Source organism: Taudactylus pleione, unplaced genomic scaffold (genome assembly GCF_031769625.1).
Source record: "Taudactylus pleione unplaced genomic scaffold, aTauple2 ptg000041l, whole genome shotgun sequence".
Taxonomy (NCBI): Eukaryota; Metazoa; Chordata; class Amphibia; order Anura; family Myobatrachidae; genus Taudactylus; species Taudactylus pleione.
In genome coordinates this window covers 33,377,095-33,404,711 of record NW_028284443.1, presented here as the reverse complement: position 1 = coordinate 33,404,711, position 27,617 = coordinate 33,377,095, and the positions used below count along the sequence as shown (strand labels likewise).

General features: G+C 45.0%; 1 protein-coding gene across 7 annotated transcripts in view; it reads right to left on the bottom strand.

Moving 5' to 3' along the window:
- Window positions 1–27,617, bottom strand: part of UBAC2 (UBA domain containing 2) — a 213,135-nt gene that overhangs the window by 159,775 nt on the left and 25,743 nt on the right. For all 7 annotated transcript variants that reach the window (XM_088456568.1, XM_088456554.1, XM_088456545.1 and 4 more), the window contains exons 3-4: window positions 6,787–6,917; window positions 1,418–1,537 (exon numbers count right to left, since the gene is read on the bottom strand). In XM_088456568.1, coding sequence (XP_088312694.1) covers window positions 1,418–1,537; window positions 6,787–6,917 — 251 coding nt within the window. The remainder of the gene's footprint in view (window positions 1–1,417; window positions 1,538–6,786; window positions 6,918–27,617) is intronic.

Below are 27,617 nucleotides of genomic sequence, written 5' to 3'. Positions count from 1 at the left end.
ATACATAAATAATCATTACAGTGTAAACAGTGATGTGAATAACATGTGATATATATATATATATATATATATATAATATTATTCCAATTAAATTGAAACATACATTATTATTAACAAAGATACATAGTGACAAAAACATATTAGGATCAGGTGAGTATAGGATCTTTGTTGCAGGGCCATACACACGGATTTCTACTTGGAGAAGAGGACAGAAACATCTGGTAGAAGGTAAGTATGTGTGTACTAAACTTTTACTAAATACGGTGTGTGTGTGTGTGTGTGTGTGATGTCTTTATTTATCTATTTATATTACAGTGGGGGTACAGGTGCCGGCCACCTGCTGGCACTTGCAGATCCACAAGTGCCAAAGGGCAGGCATGCTGGTACCTGTAGTTCCACTGTAAAATACAATAGTTTTATTCCATTCTTCACTTTATTACCCTCGTATCCACCGCTCCAGGGATGCAGGTAAGAGCCCCGGGCTTCAGACCAAGCCTGGTGTTCGGGAAAGGGGGGACCCCTTTTTATGGGGTCCCCACCTCCCCTGAGATCCTCGGCTTGGCCTGACCAACTTGGGGAGAGAATGCTTTGGCCCTGGAGACCCGGTAATAGGGTCTCCGGGCTGTGGTATTACAAACCAGTCATTTTGGGTCCGGTGCTGGTTTTAAATATACCCTACGCATTTATTTCCCCCCTATATTTCAAACCAGAACTGGCCCAGCAGCATGTAGTTTATTCTTTAATTATGGTGGAACCTTACTCATTTTGTTCCCCGTAATTTTAGGAACCAGGACTGGCTAACAAGTGGGGGGCTGGTTATGGCTTTTGGGGGGACCCCACGTCAATTTTGTACCAAAATGAACCCTTACAACACCCTTTCCATTCATAAACATACACAAATCACACGGATATGAGCATGTTGGATTGTAACTCGCAGCTCTGGAGGTGGTGCATTTAAAACTTCTATTGCGACCCTGATTTGAGTGTAAAACGGACGAATTTAGCAAAACGAATAATGGTAAATTCCGATTTAGGCAGAAATTAGTGAAAAGTACTTCCGAATTGAGCCGACGGTGATATAATTTCTATTGAAAAACGGCCAAATTTGTGCCATAAAACCACCTTATTTCATTCAACGAGAAAAAAAGAACAAATCACCTGACTTTAATGATGTAAATTCTTGATTTGCAAAAAAGTGATTATCACTCGAGAATGCAAATCGGGACCAACACGAATCTTTGTAAATTTACCCCTTAGTTTTGCTAGACACATACACATTTGAAGTAGTAAGGTTAAAGGATGAGAACGGTACTATTGTTTTGTATTCATGAATAAATGCATATTTCACAGCCTTAATTGTTCTCTAGAAGCAAATGAATCTATGCTGACCACATTTACAGTTGGTAGGTTTGCTTACCGTAAATTTCTGGGACCCAAATCTTCTCTCTAAAGTTCTAAAATTGTAGATGAGTAAACTGCTACAAAATGTGTCCTTCAAATCAAGACATACAATTCTCCCAGAGAAAAGCCTCCATATCTGAAACATAAATGAGTAAATCGTATCTTGCTTTTAGTTAACTTCACCAAAAGAAGAATTTTTTATTATAAAATACATTAGCAATAATATAGGCCACCTATACCATGCAGAAATTATTTTTTCTTGTAAGTTTAGGTGTATACAACACTGTAGAATATGAGCACTTATATATACTCATAGTGAGGTTGTATATTTCAATTACATCTTAATTTACAAAGTTAATTATGAAAAAAAACCTAGCAAAAACATAATAGTTTTAAAGTAATACAAAAAAAACATCATATAAATAGAAAAGCTTAACAACATATGGAGTAGGTGTACGTGTCATGGAGGTCCTTATGGCAACACTTGACTTATGTGCCCACCCTGCACCCATGGGGCAGGACTGTTGCCACCTTTCCCTTTTTTTTTTCACCAACGTGGAACACTGGGCCTGATTCAGAGCTGAACGCTCTGACCAGAGCCCTCCTCCATGAAAATGGAGCGGCCTCCTGGCCGCTCGCATAGCTGTGGGTGACCACCCACAGCATATGCGAGCGGCCAAAAAGATGGTCGCGATGGTCTTGACCATCGCGAACCATCGGATTTGCGATGGAGACCCTGCGGTAGGGTCTCCCTGCCACAAGCCCTGCAGTGATTTTGGCTCTATCAGAGCCAAAATCACTCCCACTGACATCACTAGTGATGTCAGTGGGGCCGGCTTCAGACGGTAGGTGTTCCCGTGGGAACGCCTCCGTCTGGCAGGCATGCCCCCGGCACGCCCAACAAAGGGGGCGTGCTGTCAATCAACATCGACAGCACGCCCCCTTTGGTGCGAGACCCGGAGCGATGGAAAGCCCGTCGCTCCCCGGGTCTCGCGCATGCGCACGACGGAGCTCCCTCCGTCGTGCGCATGCGCAGTGGGGAACATCGACCTGCTTGCGAGCGTACTGCCGCTCGCGAGCGGGTCTGAATGACCTCCACTGTTCCTTCCTTTCCTACCTCATAAAGACTTGAAGGACCAGATTTATATTTTTGCTAGCACTCATTACTAATCTTAAATGTTGCTCAAACCAATCAGCTCCTAACTGTCATGTGTTTGAAAAATGCCAGTTAGGAGCTGATTGGTTGGAACACCATTTAAGACTAGTAACGGGTGATAACAAAAATATCACTTGTTGATAAATCTGGGCCTTGATAACGTGATGCTGCAGGTGCCAACCACAAAGAGTTCTAGTTTCAAGAGACAGTAATACGATAAATGGTGAGTGACGATTTCATGTAAGCAAATTTTTAAAATATAACCATCATCAATTTAACTTAATGATTTTTGTTTAAACTAGGATGTGTTTTGGGGTTTTTATACTGTAAAAGTCCACACAGATGGACGCTAATGAGATTTGTACGCAGACCGAGCGATTGTTGGATATTTGGCATGAGTGTAAGCCGCACTTCGCACGTGCTGCAATTGGTTTGCGCCTACAAATGCACAGAGGATCAATACGCAAAGCGAGTGACTGGTAGTCAGCATTTGGAGGAGGTAACGGGGGGTGGTTAATAAAATGCAGGCATGTTGGACCATTTTAAATGCTGTTACATTGGCGTGCATAAATTAGCCATTGCAATCTTCTACGCAGCATGTGAGCCCTCTGCATGTCAGCGGCTGCTCAGACCTGCCACAAGGGCAAGATGGCTGCTCGATGTGTGTCGATGTTACTGATATTTACGCAGGTAAACAACATCGTACACAGATGAGAATGCAGCAGTGGGCGTCATATGCTCAGGTGATCTTATACTAATAGTGTGTTTTCGCAGCTGCATACTATGCGAAAATGCAGCTGCGATCCCATTAGCGTCCAACTCTGAATCAGGACCTCTGTTCACACCTGTCCTATCAACCAAGTTCACACTCATCAATCCTCACAACCCGCTTTCGACTGCCTGTCTTCTGTACTTGCATGTTTCAGTTGCTGTTAGTCACTACTACAAATGTAGTGTCTGCTATGCATTGCATCTAATGATTTCATAATACACAACCGTTTGCTCACCTGGAGCTGCCAGTGATAGTGTCATTATTTTCTCATCACACCATCAAAGCAAGTCTTTAAGACTTCCTGCTGAGCAAACTACCTGAGAACGGAGAAAAGGAACACATCTCTGGCTTGGCAGATGCATTAATATCAGACCCTGATCTATGCGTGCCTGCTTGTGACCCAGTGTACGCATGTCTGTGTGGCCATGGGCACAGGTGTATGTGGGGCTGCATGCATGCATGCCTGTGTGTGGGATCATGCGTGCATCAGTATGGGTGCTTGTTTAAGTGTGTGCGATTAGCTTTTGCACTACTGTACTTGTATATGTGTTAAATAAATATTCCTTTTTTGATATATGTCAGACTGCCTCTCAACGTCCCTGGTTTCAACCCAGCTGCAGCAGAGATTACGTTATTAGCAGCAGGTTGTCAAAACTACAAGAACAGGTAGGAAAGATCCAGCCCCAGTTTAGGTGAAATGTCTAGCACAGATAAGATTTTGTTGAATATATGTCCCTCTTCACACTCACAGCAGGCTCTCACAGATGCAGGGTCACACTCACAGCAGGCTCTCACAGATGCAGGGTCACACTCACAGCAGGCTCTCACAGATACAGGGTCACACTCACAGCAGGCTCTCACAGATGCAGGGTCACACTCACAGCAGGCTCTCACAGATGCAGGGTCACACTCACAGCAGGCTCTCACAGATGCAGTTACTATCACAGCACACACATAGAGAGGCGCACACAATACTGTTCTCACCCCACCTCTTACCTTACAGGTTGGGTAGTGGTCACACTGCAACAGCTCCTCCCCCCTCCTATCTCCCAGGTGCAGGCAGGGGCCAGGGCTGTAATGTCAGGATGCAGCCTGAGGTCGGCCGTTACTTACCTCAGCGCCGGCTTCCCCTGACTTCTCGAGTGGTCAGATGCCAGATGCGGCGGCGAGTGACATGCTGAGGAGTATGCCTGGGGTCTACTAGGATAAACATTTGTTGCTCTGTGAACTGGTTCCTGAAGTTACCATCATATTATCATATATATTGACCCTTGTCCTGCTGCTCACCTTAAAAGCCCGGGGATGCTGAACCCCAGAAAAATATTGATGTAGAACCAAAACATGTATAAGGAGAGCGCTGGACAATGGTATACATTTTATTTGTCACTAAAGATTAAATAATATCAATAAATATTGAATGATAAAATAAAATACACAAAACAAACAATTGAAACATATAAAACATCAATCCAGGATCAGATCAGGTTAGTTGGTTGCATTAACCTCAAAGGCACTAATAATAATATATCATATCCAAGCGGCCAGTTAGTTAGTAAGCAGTCATAATAGCATGGGTGTTAGTAACTGAAGCGTCTCTGTTACTTTCAGATCCACATGCAGCCATGTGTGTGAGTTGTTGTGTGACTGCGTGTCACCACAATAAAAAGCACCATGCACGCCTTACAATCTAGCCAGTCAAATGGTATGTGAAAGCAGTTGAATGTTATGCAGACTTAGCATGTGCATATAATATGAAAAGTTTAAATAGTAATGTGGATCAGTAGAAAAGGCGCTTCTGGGGATAAGAAATAAGAAGTATCTCTTGCAGCCTAGAACTACTGTAATCCTTTCACCTAGGACTAATCTAGGCATACACAAAATATGAGGTAAGTAGTTCCCTGGCGCCTCCCCTCTTATTAAATTATACTGCAATGTACAATGGAGATGATAGTAAAACTTCACTTTATTGAGTATAAATAACCCCGCCAATGGGGCAAACAATAAAATAAGAGATTTCAGATAAAAACATATGCATCATACAATAACACAGAAGATGCTTCACTTAAAAACAATATAATGTGTTTCTGATAGTTTAAAGTGCTTGCTGCGGATTCACTATGTGAAATAAAGTGTCCGTGCAGAGATGATTTGACTAATAAAGTCAAAATGTTCCACTAATGGAAGTAATTTTCCTTTTTAAAATTATCACTTCGGATCCACTTTATAAATAAAGTGTCCGTGCTTACGGAATAAATATTGAGTGGTTGGTTTCCTACCATAAGATGAAGTGTGGGGCCCTTGGCCTTCCGGACCTAGGAACTCCGGACGGCTAAACAAGGGGAAGGATGTGATGGGCCCCAATGCTTGTATCAGATGGTTGCAACCTCAGTCACTGCATCCAACGCGTTTCGACCATCACCTGGGTCTTTGTCAAGGCCTTGACACTTTATTTATAAAGTGGATCCGAAGTGATCATTTTAAAAAGGAAAATTACTTCCATTAGTGGAACATTTTGACTTTATTAGTCAAATCATCTCTGCACGGACACACTATTTCACATAGTGAATCCGCAGCAAGCACTTTAAACTATCAGAAACGCCTTATATTGTTTTTAAGTGAAGCATCTTCTGTGTTATTGTATGATACATATGTTTTTATCTGAAATCTCTTATTTTATTGTTTGCCCCATTGGCGGGGTTATTTATACTCAATACAGTGAAATTTTACTATCATCTCCATTGTGCATAATTTAATAAGAGGGGAGGCGCCAGTGAAGTACTTACCTCATATTTTATATATAATATATTATATATAATATAAATTTTATATATAATATGAAAAGCCAGATGCAGCAATGATCCTAATAGGGAACCGCTAGTCACCTGAGGTAATCGCGCTGTCTGCCGGCATCCCGGTCAGATGCAGCAGTAGTTGTCTGCCTCACTGCTTGAAATGCTGGATGCTGCGGCGAATCTCCGTCTCAGATCAGAGTGGAGGAGAAGGAGCCGTGTGGTTGCTGTAGGAATCCAGCGGCTAGAGAAACACGCTGTGTTTCCTGTACGGTGCCTCCGGCCAGCCACAGTGGCAGCACCCCACGTCACACCCCCTCAGTCGGAGGCACTAATGTATACCATTGTCCAGCACTCTCCTTATACATTTTTGGGTTCTACATGTCTATGAGTTGCAGTGTGCTTGTATATATTTTTTTACTACACAATAATAATTACAATATCAGGTGTATATTTTTATTGTATTCTCCATGTGTAGAGAGCTATATATACAGTAACACAAATTAACAATAATACAAATAATATCAAAATACTTATTATTCTCATGTTTACTGTACAGTCAGTTTTATAGTTTGGTGTTGACTAATATATGAAAACTGCAGAAGCCACATCTATTTAACTCTCAACAAGCAAAGCATAAATAGTAAGGCATAACGTGTGAAACTCACATGAAAATTGTCTTTTATTGCTTGTAAATCATATACAAAGAATGACTGCTGCTGCTGCTGGAACAGTAGTGCCAGTAGAATGGACAGGGTACCTGGGATCAGTAAGAGACCTTTGGACAAGGAAGCTTTATCTGCAGAAGAAAAAAACATAACAGAATGTTACACTTTGCCACAAATGATAATGCTAATTATATAGGAAATAAAAAACTTATTAACTTTACTCCAAATAACCATTAAATAGTATGACATCACTTTAGAATTGGAAATCTGGCTTTAGAACACACTGGTAAAAATAATTTGAGAAATTAAATTGATTTTCTATTACTGCTTAGGAAACACAAACGTTCAAAAATCCTTTATATATTTCACTATAAACTAAACACAGTATTCATTAAGAAGTGAGTAAATATTCTACATTCACCAGCAGAAAAGAGGACTTCTTATTGGTCTATAAAAACAATTAAAACCTTTTCCTACTTGGATTTTTCTTGGTAAAAGTGAACAATAACATAGATACAGACAACTGGATTAAGTTATTTGCACAGTGTCAAAAATGAATCCACTGGGAACTACAAATACATTTCAATCTCTCAATTTCCATATTTCCAGTGAATCTTTAAAGGTGTTAAACGATAAGCCCCTCGAAAGTACAGTGTCCACAGGGGGCGATTCATATCTCTGCAATGCGCCCCTAGAACAGCCCGTAAAGGCAGTCTGTGACGATGTACTGTATCTTCCTTCATTTTTTTTATCCAGCCAAATAGTTGCTGAAAAATAATATGAGATATGGTAAGAACTTACCTTTGTTATCTCTATTTCTACGAAGTCCATAGGGTTCCACAGGATACCTTGGGTATAGGTGTGACGTCAGTCATCGGGCACCATAGAGTTAAGCTTTCAGCCTCCCAGGATGCACTAGGGTCCCCCTCCTATACCCCACCCCCGAGCCAAGGCACCTCAGTTAGCTACTAAGCCATAGGCCGGAGGAGGAGAAGGAAGAGAGAGAAAGAAGATCTGGATACACACAAGAATCACACTCTCACCAGAGGGAGACGGGAAAACCGGTGACCAGACCAAAGCCCATCTGCAGCACAGGTGCGACCGGGCGGGAGTCCTGTGAAACCCTATGGACTTTGTAGAAATAGAGATAACAAAGGTAAGTTATTACCATATCTCATATTTTCTACTTCAGGGTCCATAGGGTATCCACAGGATACCTTGGGGATGTCCCAAAGCAGTATCCTTTAAGGGTGGGGACGCTCCTGTGCTGAAAGGAGAATCCGCCGCCCGAAGGAAGCATCCTGAGAGGCGAAGGTGTCAAACCTGTAATACCTCACGAAGGTATGGACAGAGGACCACGTAGCAGCCTTGCAGATCTGGACTGCAGAGGCACCACGTCGAGCTGCCCACGAAGGACCCACAGACCTAGTGGAATGAGCCTTCAAAGAAGGAGAAACCGGCAGACCTTCATGAAGATAAGCTTCAGAAATAGCCATACGGATCCAGGCTGCCAAAGTTTGCTTTGAAGCAGGCCAACCCTTTTTACGGAAGCCATAGAGGACAAACAAGGCGTCCGACTTCCTAAACGAAGAAGTGCGGTCAACATAAGTCCTTAAGGCCCGCACAACATCCAAAGTGGCCTCACCCACCGAAAGACCAGGTGAGTTAAAGGCCGGAACAACTATTTCCTCGTTAACATGAAACTGGGAAACAACTTTGGGAAGAAATTCAGGCCGAGTGCGGAGCACTGCCCTGTTCCCATGAAAAATCAATAAAGGGGGTCTACAAGAGAGAGCCCCTAAATCAGAAACACGTCTGGCCGAAGCTATGGCCAGAAGGAAAACAGTCTTAGCTGTTAGCTATTTAAGATCCACTGAGCCCAGTGGTTCAAACGGCGGTCCCTGGAGAGCCCTCAGGACCACAGCCAAATCCCAAGGCGCCACAGGTGGAACAAAGGGCGGCTGAATGCGGAGAACAACTTGCATAAAGGTGCGCACATCCGGGATTGTAGCAATCCTACGGTGAAACCAGACAGACAGGGCCGAACCTGTACCTTCGAAGAAGCAAGGCGAAGCCCATGATCTAGTCCCGCTTGTAGGAAGGCAAGTATCCTAGACAGACGAAACTCCCGCGGTGCATAACCTCTCGGTCGACACCATTGGAAGAACGTATGCCACACGCGATGGTATATCCTCGCGGACGACGGTTTCCGAGCTCGCAACATGGTACGCACCACGGAGCTGGAAAACCCCCTGGACCTCAACATGGCTGTCTCAACAGCCACGCCGTCAAAGACAGCCGAGTCAGGTCCGGGTGAAGACAAGGACCCTGCGACAGAAGGTCCGGTCGTAGCGGCAACCGCAGAGGACTGTCCACGGACAGACCCTGAAGGTCTGAGAACCAGTGCCGTCTGGGCCACGCGGGAGCTATCAACAGGAGCGTCCCTCCTACCTGTTTGAATTTCCGGATTACCCGTGGAAGAAGGGAAACCGGAGGAAACAGGTATGCGAACCGGAACGTCCACCGGACGGACAGAGCATCCACCAGAGACGCCTCTTCGTCTCTTGTGCGAGACCCGTACACCGGCAACTTGTTGTTGTGCCGGGACGCCATGAGGTCGATCTCTGGAAGACCCCACCTGTCCACCAGTAGTTGAAAAACATCCGGGTGCAGGGACCATTCCCCCGGATGAACGTCCTGGCGACTTAGAAAGTCCGCCTCCCAATTTAGCACTCCTGGGATGAAGAGCGCTGATATGGCCGGAAGATTGCGCTCCGCCCATACCAGGATCCGAGACATCTCTACGAGAGCCGCCCGACTTCGGGTTCCTCCTTGCCTGTTTATGTAGGCCACGGTGGTAGCGCTGTCCGACTGGACCTGCACCGGACGACCCTGGAGAACCCTTAGTGCCTGCTGGAGAGCATTGAAGACCGCACAGAGTTCCAAGATATTTATTGGAAGCTCCGCTTCTGTCGGCGTCCACCTGCCCTGGAACAAGTGTGGACCCGAAACTGCTCCCCAGCCCCGAAGACTGGCGTCCTTTGTCAACAGGACCCAATTTGGTACCCAGAACGGACGTCCCTTGCTGAGATGGGTCGTCTGCAACCACCAGGCAAGGGACAGGCGAACCTCCGGGGTGAGCACTATCGTCTGGGACTTTAGAGACTGAGGCAGCCCGTTCCACTTGGACAGGATCAGGTGCTGCAGAGGTCTGAAGTGAAACTGGGCATATTCCACCATGTCGAACACCGACACCATGGAACCCAGTAACCTCATCGCCGAGTGTAGAGACACCTGGCGGCTGTGCAGACAACTGCGCACCCTCGACTGTAAAGCAGAGATCTTTTCCTCCGTCACAAAGATCCTTTGCTGTCCCGAGTCCAATAAGGCTCCGAGGTGCAGAATCCGCCGAGACGGGATTAGAGTGGACTTCTGCCAGTTGATTAACCAGTCGTGCCGTTGCAGCAGCGCAATGGTCAGGTCCAAGTGGCGTAGAAGGAGCTCTGGAGATCCTGCCACTAATAACAGGTCGTCCAAGTACGGCAACATGCGGACTCCCTGCAGCCGCAGAGAAGCCGCCATGACCGCCATTCACCTTGGTGAACACACGCGGTGCTGTCGCTAGGCCAAAAGGTAACGCCCGAAACTGAAAGTGGTCGCTGCGGATTGCAAACCTGAGGAACTGTTGATGGCGCAAAAGAATAGGGACATGCAGGTAAGCGTCCTGTATGTCCAATGACACCATGTAGTCCCCAGGTTCCAGCGCCAGAATGATGGACCGTAGGGTCTCCAACCGAAACTTCGGCACCCGCAAAGACTTGTTGAGAGCTTTGAGGTTGAGAATCGGACGATACGACCCATTTGGTTTCTGCACCAAAAAAAGATTTGAATAGAAACCCTGGCCCCTCTGGGAGAATGGAACAGGCACTATAACTCCAGCCTGGAGCATAGTGTGCAAGACCTTCCGCAGCTCCGTGGCCTTGTTCCGGTCTGATGGTAGACCCGTGGTGAAGAATCGAGCCGGGGGTCAGTGCCGGAAAGAGAGGGCGTACCCGTGGGAGACCACCTCGAGAACCCAAGTGTCTGTCGTGGTGACCGACCAACACCGGGCGAACTGCAGCAGGCGGCCTCCCACTTTGGGATCCCCCAACGGGAGGCCCGGACCGTCAGGCCGCAGGCTTGTCACCAGGCTTAGGGGCCGGACATCTGGTACTCCAACCTGCTTCCGGGGCTTGGCTGATTTTTTTGGGCCAGCCTGTCGGGGAAAAAGACTGTGGTTTGGGCCTGCCCTGGGCCCTATAAGACCGAAAGGACGATGGTCCTGAACCAGAAGGAGCCGCAGCCGACGGGAGACATGCCGATTTGGCTGCCGCCAGCGTGGCCACAATCTTGTCCAGATCTGGACCGAAGAGAACTTCTCCGTTAAAGGGCAACGCCTCCAAACCCTTTTTGGAGTCAGCGTCCGCCTTCCAGGATCACAACCACAAGGTGCGACGAGCAGCCACCGCTGCTGAAGAAATTCGAGACACCAGTGTACTAATGTCTAAGGCCGCCTCGTTGATATAAGTGGCTGAATCACAGAGATTACCAATCAACTCCGTTTGTTCGGCCGGACAGTCGGAATCAAAGGACGCCTCCAATGAATCCGCCCAGCGCTCCATCGCTCTAGCAACCCAGCAAATGGCCATAGCCGGCCGCGCTGCCCCCCCCCCGAAAGGGAATAAGCGGACTTCAGGCAGATCTCCACCTTGCGGTCCGTAGCATCCTTAAGGGAGGACATGGATGGCATCGGCAATGTGGCACTACGGACAAGACGTGTCACATGAGAATCCACCTGTGGAGGGGATTCCCACTTAGCAAAATAATTATCCGCGAACGGATAAGCCACTGCCAGGCGTCTCTGCGGCTGGTATCGCTTGCCAGGCTGTTTCCACGCCTCCTCTAAATGGTCCATTAACTGACCCGAAAGAGGAAAGACTGTGGCGTCACCCTTCACATCCTTAAAAAAGGCATACAGCTGGGGGAACTTCGTCCTCAATCACCAAGGCTGTGCGGACTGCCCGAATAAGTCCAGGAATATATACCTTGGACCTAGCGTCCTTAGTATGGAGAGGTTCCTGATCGTAAGGATCCAGAATCTCCCCATCATCAGATGTCCCTTCGTCATCCTCATAAGGAGCCGACAGAGACGCCACCGGCCGTTTATGTGGCCGCATCACAGTCTCCCCCTGCAACACATCCGACAAGTGCTGTACAGAACTCGTCAGGGAGTTAACCCACGCCGGCTCCTGAGAACCCGGGAGAAGGGAAATAGGGAGACTGCGTGGTACCACCAATTGTCTTGGGAAACCCTGCATGGGTGACGACACCACTGACTGCTGGGACAAACCCATCTGTGTAAACGCGGGCTGCGGAGCTAACTGGCCCACTAAGGTTGTAAGCGCCTAAGCGAAACAAGCCCAGGGCGGCTCCTGTACCGGTGCTGTAACCGTAAGAGGCCACGCCATTGACAAACTCTGCCGGCAGAGGCCCTCCGCGCTACCCTCCCCCTCCGCTAAAGGTACTTTAAACGTAGTACACTGTAGCCGGAGAGGAAAATCACTTTCAGACATGATGGTACTAAGTATGTGACCCCTCTCACCAATTGTATTTTAAAGAGGTGAGAGACCACCCTGCAGCACCGCACCGCAAGGGCTTAGCAGAAAGAACAGGGACAGTAATAAAGCTGACAGTCAGAATAGAAGATACAGGCAGCAGCGCTAGCACAGTCACATACAATGCAAAGAAAATCAATTCCTGCACTAACCAGCGCTGATCACTCAACTACACAGACACAGGGTCTGGTAGGACACAGCGCTGCATACACAGACCTGACCACAGTGGAGGAGAGGTATGCGGGGGGAGCCAGACCAAGAAGCTTCCTTCCAGGCTTCCAGCAGCGTTCACCATGCATTCAGGAAGATGGCCGCCGAGGAGCAGAGAGGAGGCAGGCCTGGGGGAGGAGCGCTGCCACAGGGCCAGTCGGCAGAGTGCAGAGAGGGCTGTGTGCAGCGGGGGAGGCGCCGGCTGTGAGACAGGGAAGTCGCGCTCCCCTGGCATGCATTTAACCCCCGGGACGCCGCAGCGCTACCACTCTGCTGCGGTCCGCTGCCCCAGGGGGGTGGTGGAAGCGCAGGTTCTTACCTGGCTCCACGCTGCAGCCAGTCCCCAGGGAGCCCCCTGCCTGGGGACTCAGGACCATGTAACAGCGGGGACCCACCGCGGGACCCCGCTGCTTACCTTGCTGTCCCCCTTGAATCCGGCCATGGTCCGGAACATCTGGGGTCACCGCTAGCTGTGACCCCAGATGCTCACCAGCATCCCCGGATCGGTATTGCCGTTCTGGTACCGGCGGGGGTGTAGGGAAGACAGCATGGACGTCAGGACTGACTGTCCATGCTGTACATCCAGATGTGCAGCCACAGCTGCATGCAGAAAAGCTTCAGGGGCTCTTCTTAGCCCCCACTCCAACAGGTGCACCCGACTCCGGCCGGGCACCAAACTAAACTGGGGTGCCTTGGCTCGGGGGCGGGGTATAGGAGGGGGACCCTAGTGCATCCTGGGAGGCTGTAAGCTTAACTCTATGGTGCCCGATGACTGACGTCACACCTATACCCAAGATATCCTGTGGATACCCTATGGACCCTGAAGTAGAAACTGAAACTTTTCTGGCATAAACTGAAATGAAATATATTTATGATTTAAAGCCCCTCACACCTAATGGACTCTATGATGAGTCTGAGCTTGAATGGCTTTTATGACTCTTTTTAATTATTTATTTTCATCTGTGCTATATTGTGTATCCCATTTTTATACCAAATTTCAATGTTGCTAATTATGTAATTTCTGTGGTTTTATGCTATATATACACATATATATATATATATATATATATACACACACACACACACACACACACACACTTTTGGCCCCTTAAAAAGTGGGAGGCACATATAGAAACCGACACCGTTCACCTGATTTGGATATAATTACCCTCAAATTAAATCTGAAAGTCTGCAGTTAAAGCACATCTTGTTTGTTTCATTTTAAAGCCATTGTGGTGGTGAATAGAGGCCAAAATATGAAAATTCTGTCAGTGTCCCAATATTTATGTACCTGACTGTATGTATGTATGTATGTATGTATGTATGTATATATATATATATATATATATATATATTTTTTTTTTTTAATTTATTATTTATGTATTAATAGTCTGTTAACTATAGGCTATAATGGGGACCTGTTGCAGAATGTTAGTGTGTTCCACCGTAGGTGAAACGCACTGCCGGTAACAAGTTCCTGCACTTCCGTTTTCGAACGAGATTAGAGCGACCTGTACCACCGGAAGTTATCATACCCACTTCTGTTGTGGCCAGGATCTATAATACCTGCGCAATAGAGCCTGGTATATGTAGTTCCCTTAAGCGGCACACTTAACCAGAATTGGATTGCTTTGATCCCGTATTCAATTCCGGGACACCGCCATGGTAATTGCATCTTTAGATTATTAAAACATCTTTAATCACCACCCTCAATATATGCCCTTTTATTTTAGAGAGGAGGCTGATGGACTAGATTTAATAGTGGGGATAAGACACTCCACGGCGATGAACTGCTATACCGGAAGTGACACTTGCTGTCCACAGGGTGAACCGGAGGTGAGCCTCTGCGTTCCAAAAAACCGTCCTCAGACCTTATAATGCTTTTAGGAGGTATTATCATAAGGTTTCTTTAATCATGTACACATATTCTGTTACTTATTATTATATGTGTTGTTTATTGCATATTGGACTGTATATATTGTTTTATCATGTTGGATGCAATTAACCAATGAGAGACGAGCTATGGGTATTTATATCTGCTGGTCCACCAGACCAGCATACCTTGACATACTCCTTTTGAGAGTTGAAACGCGTTGGTACTACAGGACTTGAGGCTACCCTGTCTGGAGGTGGGAACACAGAAGTATTTACTCCACACCACCATAGGACTGCAGATTCCTGGTCCTGGGGAGTGCTGTGTTATGTGAGTATAGGTGTAAATTCTTTACTACACTATTTGGTACGCCTTAAGTTCTATTATTGGTGGAGTTTGCTCAGATGTTTATTTTTACATTGATAAGAATATTAAATTGCAATATTTCACTATGATGGGCCCCTTTGTTTCTCTATAACATATGGATTTCTAATTGTGAGAGTACAAGGGGTCACCTCGTCTTCTAACAGTGTGTACTGTGGAATCCTATGGAACTTCTTGCTGCTTTGTGATTTATTTCTAAGGACGACTGAACTTGGTTTTAGAGTGGGGTACAGTAAATGTGTATAGGAAGTTCACCCCGAATCACAGAATATTATCTCTTACTGTTTTTCCAATACTGTGTTTTGAACTTTTTGAACACCAATTATTTTTGTACACAAATTTTATTCTTGATTTTACCTAATCTGTTTGCGCTTAGTGTTATTCTATTTTGCTTGTTTTATTACTGTCCGTCCAAAATCTCCCAGTGAAGACTGAGCATGTCCTCCCTATCCATACTTCTTTCAAGATGGAATATAAGGCATAGTGAAATTTTTTTTTCGAATTACTGGGAAATGGATGATCAACATACGCCCAGGCTTGGGGGCAACACAGTTATCAGAGGCATCTCTCTGACTGTGTTGCAAATGCAAAGGGATATGTGAGCCGTCCACTCAGGATGGCATACGATAACGGTACAGTTGAAATCTTTTTTTAGTTAATGGGATATTTTGGACTGAAAATTTTATCAGGTATCAGCTTGTTATATTATTGTCTGTGACAGTAATAAAACAAGCATCCAAGTGCACTCATAATATTATTCTGGCAATCACCAAATTAGGATTTATAATCTAATAAAAATATTTATAGCGATGGGTGGCAAGGTTGGCTATTAATGTTGTGCCTAGGGGTGGTATGATCTCTGCCAATGTTTACATGGTTGTCTAAAGATGCGTACATACTACCCTAAACCTAACCCCCCCCCACGGATGTCCACGGCCGGCATCCCTTCCATCGGGATGCCGTCGGTGGTCTCCCGGCGAAGGTTAAATGACGCCTGTCATTTAACCCTCGCCGGGGTAAAGCAGTCGGGAAGCCGGCGGTCGGCATTGCATCCGCCGGCTTCCCGAACGTATACCTGTGAGAGCTAGAGGAGAAAGGAGCATTTTATGGTAGAGAAGGAAACAACCACTGCAAATATTTACTCTAGCACTGATGAGGTCAGAAGAATCCGCCTCTGGCAGCCCCGAAACTGTCAATCAACTCATTCTAGGAGCGACCCAGGTCTAAAAACACGGGTTTACACCATTTAGAAATAAGTCAGGTCATTGACCCAGGTTGCAAAACCCAGGAAAAACCCTGGTCAATTGCAGGGGTGCGGACAGGGACGTAACAATAGCCCCCGCAAACCCCGCGGTGGCTTGGGGGCAGTGTTTATGCAGATTGCATGCGGTCTAGCAGTCCACATGGAATCTGCTAAAAATGTTCCTCCAAAATTGGGCAGTGCCTAGGAGGTAACAATAAAAAGATTGCAACCAGTTGCTATTATATCAGTTTATATTCCTATAAAATATCACAACAAGAACGGCATAAAAAAACATTAAGAAAAAAAAAAAAAAACGTTACGTCTCTTATGTCTATACTGCAGGGGTCTTTAAATTGGTCCCCTTTAATGGCTATTAGTGTGAAAGCTCACCACAGCAGATTTTGTTTTCCTTTTTGGGTGTAATCAATATTGTATCCAAGTAGATCTGTAAACAAGAAGTTCATTTTTAAAGGAGCAAATTTCCAAAGTCCTGTTATTGCTGACTCAGCTAACAGGATCTCCTGGGTTAAAATCACCTTGGTGCCTTGAACCTATGTGAGATCATTAGCACAGGTGCATAAAACACTGTGCCGTTTAGCTGTGTACTCACAGTTTATGCCGCACCCCCAGACAGTGTGCGGTTAGCATGTACAACCGCAGTTACTTGTCAGTAGTCAGGTGGTAGAACTCTCCCCCTTACACAGAGCCTCTAATCTCGGCGTCAGGGGCTTGACTATAAGGAGGAATAATGACAAATAATGTAAACTGTCTATGGGGGGTGGGGGAGCATTTTTAGCTGTTTGCACTGGGAGCCAAATTGCCTTGTTTACAAACAATGTATTTTAAAGAACTAGGGGTGAGTGGGTTCGGATTTCTGAAATCCGAGCCCCCCCGATCCGAGGCCGATCCGAGTCAGGCTCGACTTTTCCCGCCTGACTCGGATTTGAAATCGAGGCAAAACGTCATCATCCCGCCTTCCGGGTCTCGCGGGTTTTGGATCCTATATAAGGTATCTGCGTCGGCGCCATTTTCTCACTCGGCTGTGGACAGTGAAGAGGGAGGGTGGGAGTTAGGGCTGGCTGGGCTGTGTAGTGTAGTGTAGTGTAGTGTTGTGCTGCTGTTGTCCATAGGGGCTGTGTCCACTCCTTCAAAGTCCATAGGGGCTGGCTGGACTGTGTTGTGCAGTCAGTTGTCCATAGGGGCTGTGTCCACTCCAAAGTCCTGTGCAGTGTCCCAGTCCTAAAGGGGTGCTGTAGTGTTGTCCAGGGGTTGCTCTGTCCATCAGGGGTGCTCCCCCCAAGTGCAAAAAAAATAAAATATTTTTTCTGTGTTTGTGAATTGTGTGCACTGTGGCTGCACGTGCATCAACAAAGGAGCAGCGCCAAGCGTGCGCCTGTGTCCCATAAGTAAAGAGCCGGCTGGCTCATTTCTTAAAGGGTGGTGTAACCCACAAAGTGCACTACTCTCCAGCAAAAATAAAAAAATATTTTCTGTGTTTGTGTGCACCTTAGCCGCACGTATATATCAATATAACATAAATGGAGGACCAAACTTTCTCCGATAAAAATAAAATAGGGAAAGATCAAGAACCACTTCCTCCTAGTGCTGTTGCTGCTGCTGGGAGTTGTTCATCATCCCAGAGAGGAAGTAGGAACACCACTACTTTTACTAAAGAATTGACCCTACAACAGTCCCTAGCGAGGAGGATGAAGTACGACAGCAGTCATCCTGAAGCAAAACGTATAACTGAGGCCTTGACTGCTATGTTGGTGTTAGACGTGCGTCCGGTATCCGCCATTAGTGCAGTGGGATTTAGACAATTGATGGAGGTAGTGTGTCCCCGGTTCCAAATCCCGTCTAGATTCCACCTGCATCCTCAAAGCAGCAGCGACAAGCGTGCGTCTGTCTGTTAAAGGGTGGTGACACCCTCAAAGTGTGCTACACAAACAATAAAAATATTGTTCTTTTTTTTCTGTCTTTGTGAAATGTGTGGGCTGTAGCCGCACCTGCATCCTTAAAGCAGCAGCGACAAGCGTGCGTCTGTCTGTTAAAGGGTGGTGTAACCCTCAAAGTGCTCCAAAAAATAAAAAACTATTTTTTTAATGTTTTTGTGACTTGTGTGCGATGTAGCCGCACGTGCATCAACATAGTAGCAGCGCCAAGCGTGCGCCTGTGTCATAAGTCAAGGGCTGGTTTGGACATCTGGTCCGGACTGAAGGACGTGCCAACAATTTCTGACAAGTCTACTGTCACTGCATATGATACTGTCCTCAAAGCAGCAGCGACAAGCGTGTGTCTGTCTGTTAAAGGGTGGTGTAACCCTCAAAGTGCGCTCCACAAACAATAAAAAAAATTCTTTTTTTTTTTCCTGTCTTTGTGAATTGTGTGGGCTGTAGCCGCACCTGCATCCTCAAAGCAGCAGCGACAAGCGTGCGTCTGTCTGTTAAAGGATTACATCGGTGACAGCATCCAAGTAGGCATGTCAGACAGTCCGTACATGTAATGGCAGGAAAAAAAGGCAATTTGGAGGCCCCTGTACAAACTGGCTCTATTTTACTTGAGCTGCCCCCCCTCCAGTGTGCACTCGGAAAGAGTGTTTAGTGCAGCCGGGAACCTTGTCAGCAAAAGGCGTAGGAGGTTGCTTCCACAAAATGTGGAGAAGATAATGTTCATAAAAATTAATTATCAACTTTTCCAGGGAGACCAGCCAGGGACCTGTGGTGGTGGATTCCAGCGGGGACGAATTAATACTCTGTGAGGATGAGGATGTACACAACACTGAAGAGGGTGAGGAATCGGTGAATGAGGAGGATGAGGACGACATCTTGCCTCCGTAGAGCCAGTTTGTGCAGGGCCAGATTAATTGCCAGCTTGTTTTGTGGGGGCCCAAACGAACCAATCATTTCAGCCACAGTCGTGTGGCAGACCCTGGCGCTGAAATTATTGGTTTGTTAAAGTGTGCATGTCCTGTTTATACAACATAAGGGTGGGTGGGAGGGCCCAAGGACAATTCCATCTTGCACCTCTTTTTTTTCTTTGCATTATGTACTGTTTGGGGCCTAGTTTTTCAAACTGCCATCCTGTCTGCCACTGCAGTTTCACTCCTAGATGGGCCACGTGTTTGTGCCACCCACTCGTGTCGCTTAGCATAGTCATCCATCTACCTCGGTGCAACCTTTTGGACATAAAAACACTATTGTGAGGTGTGAGGTGTTCAGAATAAACTGGAAATGAGTGGAAATTAAGTGAAGTCATCCTGCCACATCTTTGAACAGGCAAAGTTGAGGATATCGTCCAAGTTGGCCTACATGCATGGACGATGAAAAATATCTTTATCATCCATGCGGGAAGGCGCATCGTTGGTCGTTGTCAGGTTGGTGACTGCAAAAAAGTTAACGATATGAACGATATCGTTAATGAAAGTCGCACCGTGTGTACACACCATAAGTTCTTGAAGTTGATGTGTTGGAAGGTGGAAAAACAAGCGAAAAGATCGGACAAGGGCAAAATTGTGATGGCTAGACAACTGGGTCAGGGCATCTCCAAAACAAGAATTCTTGTTGGATGTTCCTGGTATGTAGTAGTTAATAGCTAGCAAAAATTGTCCAAGGAAGGACAACCGGTGAGCTGGCGACAGGGTCATAGGCACCCGAGGCTCATTGATGTGAGTAGGGAGCAAAGACTAACACATCTGGTAAAATGCCACAGAACTGCTACTGTAGCACAAATTGCTGGAAAAGTATATTCTGGCTATGGCAGATGGTGTCAAGAACACACAATGCATCACAGCATGCGGCGTATGGGGCTGCGTAACTGCAGACTGCTCAGCGTGTCCATGCTAACCCCTGACCACCACCAGGGGCCAGATCTGATGAAACAAGTTTTCTTTTACATCATGTGTATAGTTGGGTGTGTGCATTATTTTCCTGGGGAAGAGATGGTGCAAAGATGCACTATGGGAAGAAGGCAAGCCGGCGGAGGCAGTGTGATGCTCTGGGCAATGTTCTGTTGGGAAACCTTATATACTGGCATTCATGTGAATGTTACAATGACACGTACCACCTACCTAAACATTGTTGAGGACAGAGTACACCCCTTAAGGGCAACAGTATTACCAGATGCAGTGGCCACTTCCAGCAGGATAATGTGTCCTGCTACACTGCCAAAATTGTTCAGGAATTGTTTGAGGAACAGGAGAAAGAGTTCAAAGTATTGACTTGGCCTCCACATTTCCCATATCTCAACCTGATGAAGCATTTGTGGGATGTCCTAGAAACACAAATCGGAGCCATGGAGGCCTCACCCTAGCAACTTACAGGACTTAAAGGATCTGCTGCTAACGTCTTGGTGCCAGATACCACAGGACACCTTCAGAGGTCTTCTGGAGTTTATGTCTTGATGGGTCAGAGCTGTTTTGGTGCCAGGAGAGGGACCTACACAATACTAGGCATGTGGTTTTAATGTTATGGCTGATGTGTGTACTACACTGCCATCTTAGTGGACACTTTTTGGGGTTCACGGTGATTGCTCCACTTTTCCTCCCACTTATGGATAAAACTATGCTGACTTAGGTAAAAATTCATTTAGTTGCAGTAATTCACTACGGGTACTTGATCCCCTGGGAAAACACTGTAGGTTTGCGCTACAAGGATCTGTGTTGTACCTCTAGCTGCTTGACAAAAAAAATAAAAAAAAGAGGTATCCCGACCTCTCTAAAAACATAAAATAATAGAAGGGTGTTGTGCAAGTGCTCTAAGGTCCTCTTATTATTTCTAATGGATTTATATTTTATTTGATGTTAGATGTTCTATTCTATGCTGTAAGGCATGGATGGGGAAGCTCCTACCCGGGGGCCGTATAAGGCCCGCAGAATCATTTGGTCTGGCCCTCTGAGCTTTCTTCTGCTAGCCTCATCTGGCTAGTAGGGTGTCTAGAATGGCACCCAGCCACCAGAATCTAAGCAGCAGGATGCTTCAGACAGTCATACCGCTGCCCTTACAGTTTCCCGGAGCATCCTGAGGATGCTCCGGACATTGCTGTAATCACCGGTGATTGTGGCCAGACCCCCGTGTGACGTCACGTGGAGGGGCGTGGCCTGCACCGGGCCCACAAATAATGTTATATATATCAACATGTCCATCAGCAGAAAAAAAAAACGTTCCTCACCCCTGCTGTAAGGTTATATTGTGCAGAATCTAAAGTAGGAAGTCCTGATGTGAACCACCTGAGAATACTGTGGGCTGGGTGTTCTGAGAAAATTACTGTCCAATATTAAATAGGTATGCAAAAACTTGAGGCTGAGTTTTCATCTGTGTATCAATACGGTATAGTGTTAAGTTGCTATATACAGTCACTGGTAGCATGTATCAATACAAGACAAGTCTGTCACTCGATGTCTGTGCTGATGTGTCACCACTCTATCTCTAAATGAATAGTGAGGGTTGCTGAAAATAGCAAGCGAACTGCACGTTAATTTGACCCACAGTAACATCCCACCTTAAGGTGGTTAACTGAATCACTCCTTAGTTCTCTAAAACTGCTCAGTAGTCCTCTGTAAGCCCCCACCTAAAACAGTAACACCACCAGCAGGCATGTTATCAATATACACTGTAACCAACATAGAAGACAATTATATTGGTAAGATGTTAAATAATAAAATACCACAATACATACTAAAATGCTGCAACTTCCAAAAAGGCAATGGTGACAAAGGTTTATAACCTGAGTTACAGTAAAATGATAGAAAGAAGGAGTGTCAGAAAAAAGCAAGTACTAAAACAACAAGAAACGTCTTTAGTATAAATTGAGTGCTCAGTACATGATTAATAAATTCCTGCTGTACTGTGAACAAACAGAACTTCAGCAGAAGTGGTATAATAAAAAAAAGAAAATATATATATATATATATATATATATATTTCAGTTTCATACTGTACCTTATTTGGGCATTTCCTGTTTCATTATTGCTCATGCAAGAAAAAAACAAAACAATTCACCTTAGAGGGAAGACAACGTCATGCAGTAAAAAAATAAAACAATCCACCTTAGAGGGAAGAGGACGTCATGCAGTTTTAAATATTTGTGTGTTGATTTTTGTGTTCAAAAGTTTTCTAAAAGTAAAATATTCAATAATGCTTTTCTGGGACAATTAAGTCTCTTTGTAAGTAGTATACTGGAATATTTAGAATGCAATAAGCGAAGAAACAGCAATGTAAAGATCTCACACGTTTGTCTCAAATTGAATATTGAAGATACCTCGGCACTGTTTTTTCACGTTCTACATTTTCTATTCTTCTGGAGACTACCTGATCTTTAAACCAGGGTTGCATAAAATTGGATTTTAAAAAAAAATCAAAAATCAAAAAACAAATTTATTTGATTTAAACAGGATTTTTGAGTCAAATTTTTTTTTTAAATAAACATTTAAAAATGTAAAACGTTTACTTAACTAAAAAAAATTTACAAAAAAATCCTATTTAAATCCCAAAAAATCTGATTTAAATAAAATAAATCTGTTTTTGATTTTTTTTTTAAATCCAATTTTATGCAACCCTGCTTTAAACAGCAGCAGATATTGGTTGTGGTCCAGTGGTATTTATTTTCAAAATGTTCTTAATATTATTATTTATATTTAGTAACAAATGTTTATAAGGGGAAAATAATATACAGTATCACCCTATACACACACACACACACATATATACACACACACACGTAAGACCACACGCCAATTAAAGGAACGCATGGCCATGCATCGTTCCAGTATTAGGACAGCTCTAGAGGGTAAGAGTAGCGACCCACCGGTCGCACGACATTTTCCACAACATCAACATCATTTGTCCAGTATTAGGTACAAAATGATAGATTGGGTGCCCCCCAGCAGTAGAGGGGGTGACAGAGGGCGTATTCTTTTACAAAAAGAGGCAAAATGGATCCATGTACTTCAGACGGTGCACCCCATGGGTCTTAATGAAAGTTTATCCCTAACCTGTTTTATATACCGTATATACTCGAGTATAAGTCGACCCGAATATAAGCCGAGGTACCTACTTTTACCCCAAAAAACTGGGAAAACTTACTGGCTCGAGTATAAGCCTAGTGTGGGAAATGGCAGCAGCTGGTAGTGCCCCCAGTAGTAATCCCTCCTGGTAGTGCCCCCAGTGGTAATCCCCCCTTTCAGTGCCTCCAGTAGTAATCCCCCCCTGGTAGTACCCCCAGTAGTAATCCCCCCTTTTAGTGCCCCCTGTAGTAATCCCCCACTGGTAGTGCCCCCTGTAATAATCCTCCCCTGGTAGTTCCCCCAGTGGTAATCCCCCCTTTTAGTGCCCCTGTAGTAATCCCCCCCTGGTAGTGCCCCCTGTAGTAATCCCCCCCTTGTAGTTCCCCCAGTGGTAATCCCCCCTTTTAGTGCCCCCTGTAGTAATCGCCCCCTGGTAGTGCCCCCTGTAGTAATCGCCCCCTGGTAGTGCCCCCTGTAGTCATCGCTCCCTGGTAGTGCCCCCTGTAGTCCCCCCCCCTCCCCCTAGTAGAGAGAGACGTGAAAAGAATTAAAAAAAAATAAACACTTACCTTAAACTCCCGCTCCTGGTCCCGCCGCTGTCCGCTACTCCGGCCGCTTTGCATGGGAGAGACGTCGTCATGACGACGTGTCTCCCATCACCCACTGCGGGAGCCGGAAGATGGCTCCCGCAGTGGGAACAGCAGCAGCCGCTGAGAGTCTGACAGACTCTCAGCGGCTGCTGATTACACCAAACACGCAGCTGCCGGCTCCGGCGGCTGTGTGTTTGGCAGTGTGTAGCGCTGACCGAACTCCGTCCGGTCAGCGCTACACTTGACTCGAGTATAAGCCGAGGGGGTACTTTTTCAGCACATTTTTTGTGCTGAAAAACTCGGCTTATACTCGAGTATATACGGTAATTGATATAGGATTTTTCCAGCATGTCCATACACTAGTGTGAGGGACTGTTGTGACCACCTTGGTATTTGGTTTCATTTGCAGTCTTTTGTTTGACCATTTTGTTACTTGCAATAGATTCTATATTTCTAAACTAGTCTTTTCCGCTTTTATGTACACAGAGCTTCATCAGTATATCTGTTTGAGATGCTTCCTAGACTGATAGTTCACTCCTTCCTGCAGATGTCCTGTGTTATTGTTACATGGTCGTTATGGTGACGGCACAGGTGTTTAGGCCACGCCCCCTCAGCCTACACGCGCGCTGGTGTGTCTTTGTGAATGTCGTCATCAGCAGGAGCCGCGGCTGTGGAGATCGTGGAGGTGATAGACACATTGGGTGAGTTATAACCTATATATATATATATCGCACATGTTTTAACTTTTGTATGTCTTGGTAAAAGCATTTTTTTGCTGAAACGTAGGCAGAGACACCGGCTCCGTCTGGTTCATTTTTTCTAAAGTTGTACAAGTCCCGCTGAGTGCCCCCCGATTATCTCTATATATCTTTCCCGTTTGGAGTGGCACCAGGGCAGCTATTATATTTAAGGAGAGTGCCGGACTGTACTTCTTTGGTATATATGTGTGTATATATATATTTCCAATAAGGCCCGCACTTACTGCAGCAATACCTTCAATTAGGGGTGCAACCTCAATGACACCATCAGAAAAAATCTGGAGGTACACCTGTATCCAAAAAATCACAAACTGTGAGGGCACTCACCATTGCAAAAAAACATCCTTTTAATTACATACCACCAGTGTTGTATGAAAGGCTTGATCCGACATTTCGGTCCCATGAGACCGATCACATAGTGCTGACCGCTGCACGATTAGAGGGCTAGTGCACTTTTTGTGATACACAGCAATGTTTATGTTGATAGGCAACAGCTGACACCTGTGGCGTGGTTGTGCTCTGGCATGTATGGTGACATAGTGGGTAGTTGTCCTATGTTGCCTTATAATGTTGAGATGCAGCCCTGCAGAGATTTGTTGTTTAATATGAGACTTGGTTTTGTCTCTGCCTAAGGGGGTGTGGCCAGACGTGTGTGTGTGTGTGTGTGTCAGCATGGTGTTAGTATGGAGATCCTGATTACTAGGCTCTCATCTGCTATGTATTACCTTTTCCATTTATGAAATGGTGTTAGCTGTCTGTGTTACACTCCTGCCTTGATGGCTTGAACATTATGTGACAATTCTAAACCTTGACAAAGATCTCTCATGGGACCGAAACGTCGGATCTAGCCTTTCATATAACACTGGTGGTATGTAATTAAAAGGATGTTTTTTTTGCAATGGTGAGTGCCCTCACAGTTTGTGATTTTTTATTTATATATATATATATATATATATATATATATATATATTACACACACACATACACATAGATACATACATATACACACACACACATTTTTTAATAAAACACTTTGTAAGCCCATTAATTTACCTAGAAATCAGCCTTTCTTTCGCATAACCAATACCTGATATGTTTAGTTTATTTTATATCTGAAGTAATGATACAGCTGTAAAGGCAAGCATGTATTTTTTACTACTTTTTTATTATTATTTTCAACTTGGGGAAATAGGATGTTGATGTGTATATAATTTTGATAGTTAGGAGCTGATTGATTGGTACTTTATCTCTCTCCAATTAATCACTTTACAGAGCTAAGTACATCTGCCCCTAAATGTAAACTGGATAAAATTACTTAGTTCAGGTTTACATGGTTCTAATATTTCTATCAGACAGGAGGAACCTAGAAGCGGTCTAGCCTCAATACCCTTGAATTGCCATCTGCTGGGCTTAGTCTCTGAGGGGGGAATTCAATTTTTTTTGCCAGTGGCCTATTTTCTAAGACGCCCAATGGAGCAATTCACTTGTAGGGTGCGAGCAGAAATGTGTGAGGAATCCCCTGGTTAGAGCACACTAACCGCAGTTAGCACGCCCTAACCAGAACAACTGAATTGAAACACTGGGCACTCATTAATATCATGCCTTAAAAAACAATTGAGTCGCCCCCTGAGACACAACTGGAAAGTATTTACTCTTCAAACGAATAAGTGAATGGCATGTGCTGCGAGTAGGCTGCTTCTTTAGGAGAGCACCAACATCATTTTTACTTTGCCATTTTAAAATTTACGTGCAGAGTTAGGTGGGCATGGCTCCACTGTTTCATATAGGCAGGCAGACGGTGTTATTTAACAGTTAAAGAATTCTGCACTTGTATAAGGGACATATAATAAAACTGATAAACAGAAAAATTTACTGTATCCCACATCAATTATTCATACTCTGTAATTTATTGCGCAGTGTTTAGAAAATGTAAGCAACTGTAAAAAGCTTTTCTAATGTCTGTTTACAATTTCTTAAGTAGATTTCAGCGATAAGGGGATTTTTTTAGTATCTCTTTTCTAGAAAAAAAAAAAAATGCAAATAAGTAGAAGAAGAAGTTAAGTAGAAGAGAACACAATTTACATAGAAGCTCTTTCAGCGAGTCTGTCACAGCATTTTTCTGAGACAACGATTAAACCAGTAATTGCAAGTGCTGAAATTTAAATTCTGTTCTTAGAAATAACTTCTAGAATGGAGTTTATTTCCTAGATGCACTGCAAACTTCAGGGTAGGAGCCATCTACTTGATAAACATAATTTTTGCTATGCACTTACATATATTATTATAAAATTGGACCGCAGTTTAATAATGTTTATGAGTGCTGCAGCCCGTCATTCCAAAAAAAGCTCTCTCCCATGGCTCCAATTATCTCTGGCACTCATAGCCATTAGTTGGGACCGTTAACAGCAGAGCTGAGAGAAGAAGCAGGAATCTGAAGTGACAGGCAGGTGTCCAAGCCAATCAACAGACAGCAACAGGAGGTGGCAGGGCACCGATGACAGGGGACAGCGCTTAAAGTTTATATGAAGGAGATAATAAGATGAGTGCAGTGGGGGCAGGGCTTAGTGGAGACACAGGTTCTAGGTCTGCTGCTTACATTGAGATAGAGATAGTTATTATTATAGGTTAATTGCTATTCAATAGTTTAAAAATTTACAATTCAAATAAATTCAGGGCAATGTTGGGTTATTCAACTAGTATACACAGATCAGTCATAACATTAAAACCACCTGCCTAGTATTGTGTAGGCCCCCCTTTGCCACCAACACAGCTCCGACCCATTGAGGCTGGACTCCACAAGACCTTTGAAGGTGTCCTCTGCTATCTGGCAACATGAGGTTAGAAGTAGATCATTTAAATCCTGTAAACTGCTAGATGGAGGCTCCATGGCTTTGACTTTTTTTTTGTTTCCAGCATGACCCACAAATACTCCATCTGATTGAGATCTGGGGAATTTGGAGGCCAAGTCAGCACTTTCAGTTTCTTCCCATGTTCCTCAGACCGTGCATGAATAATTTTTGCAGTGTGGCAGGGCGCATTATCCTGCCGAAAGAGGCCACTGCCATCAGGGAATACCATTGCAATGAGGGGGAAGGAAGGATTGGTCCACAACAATGTTT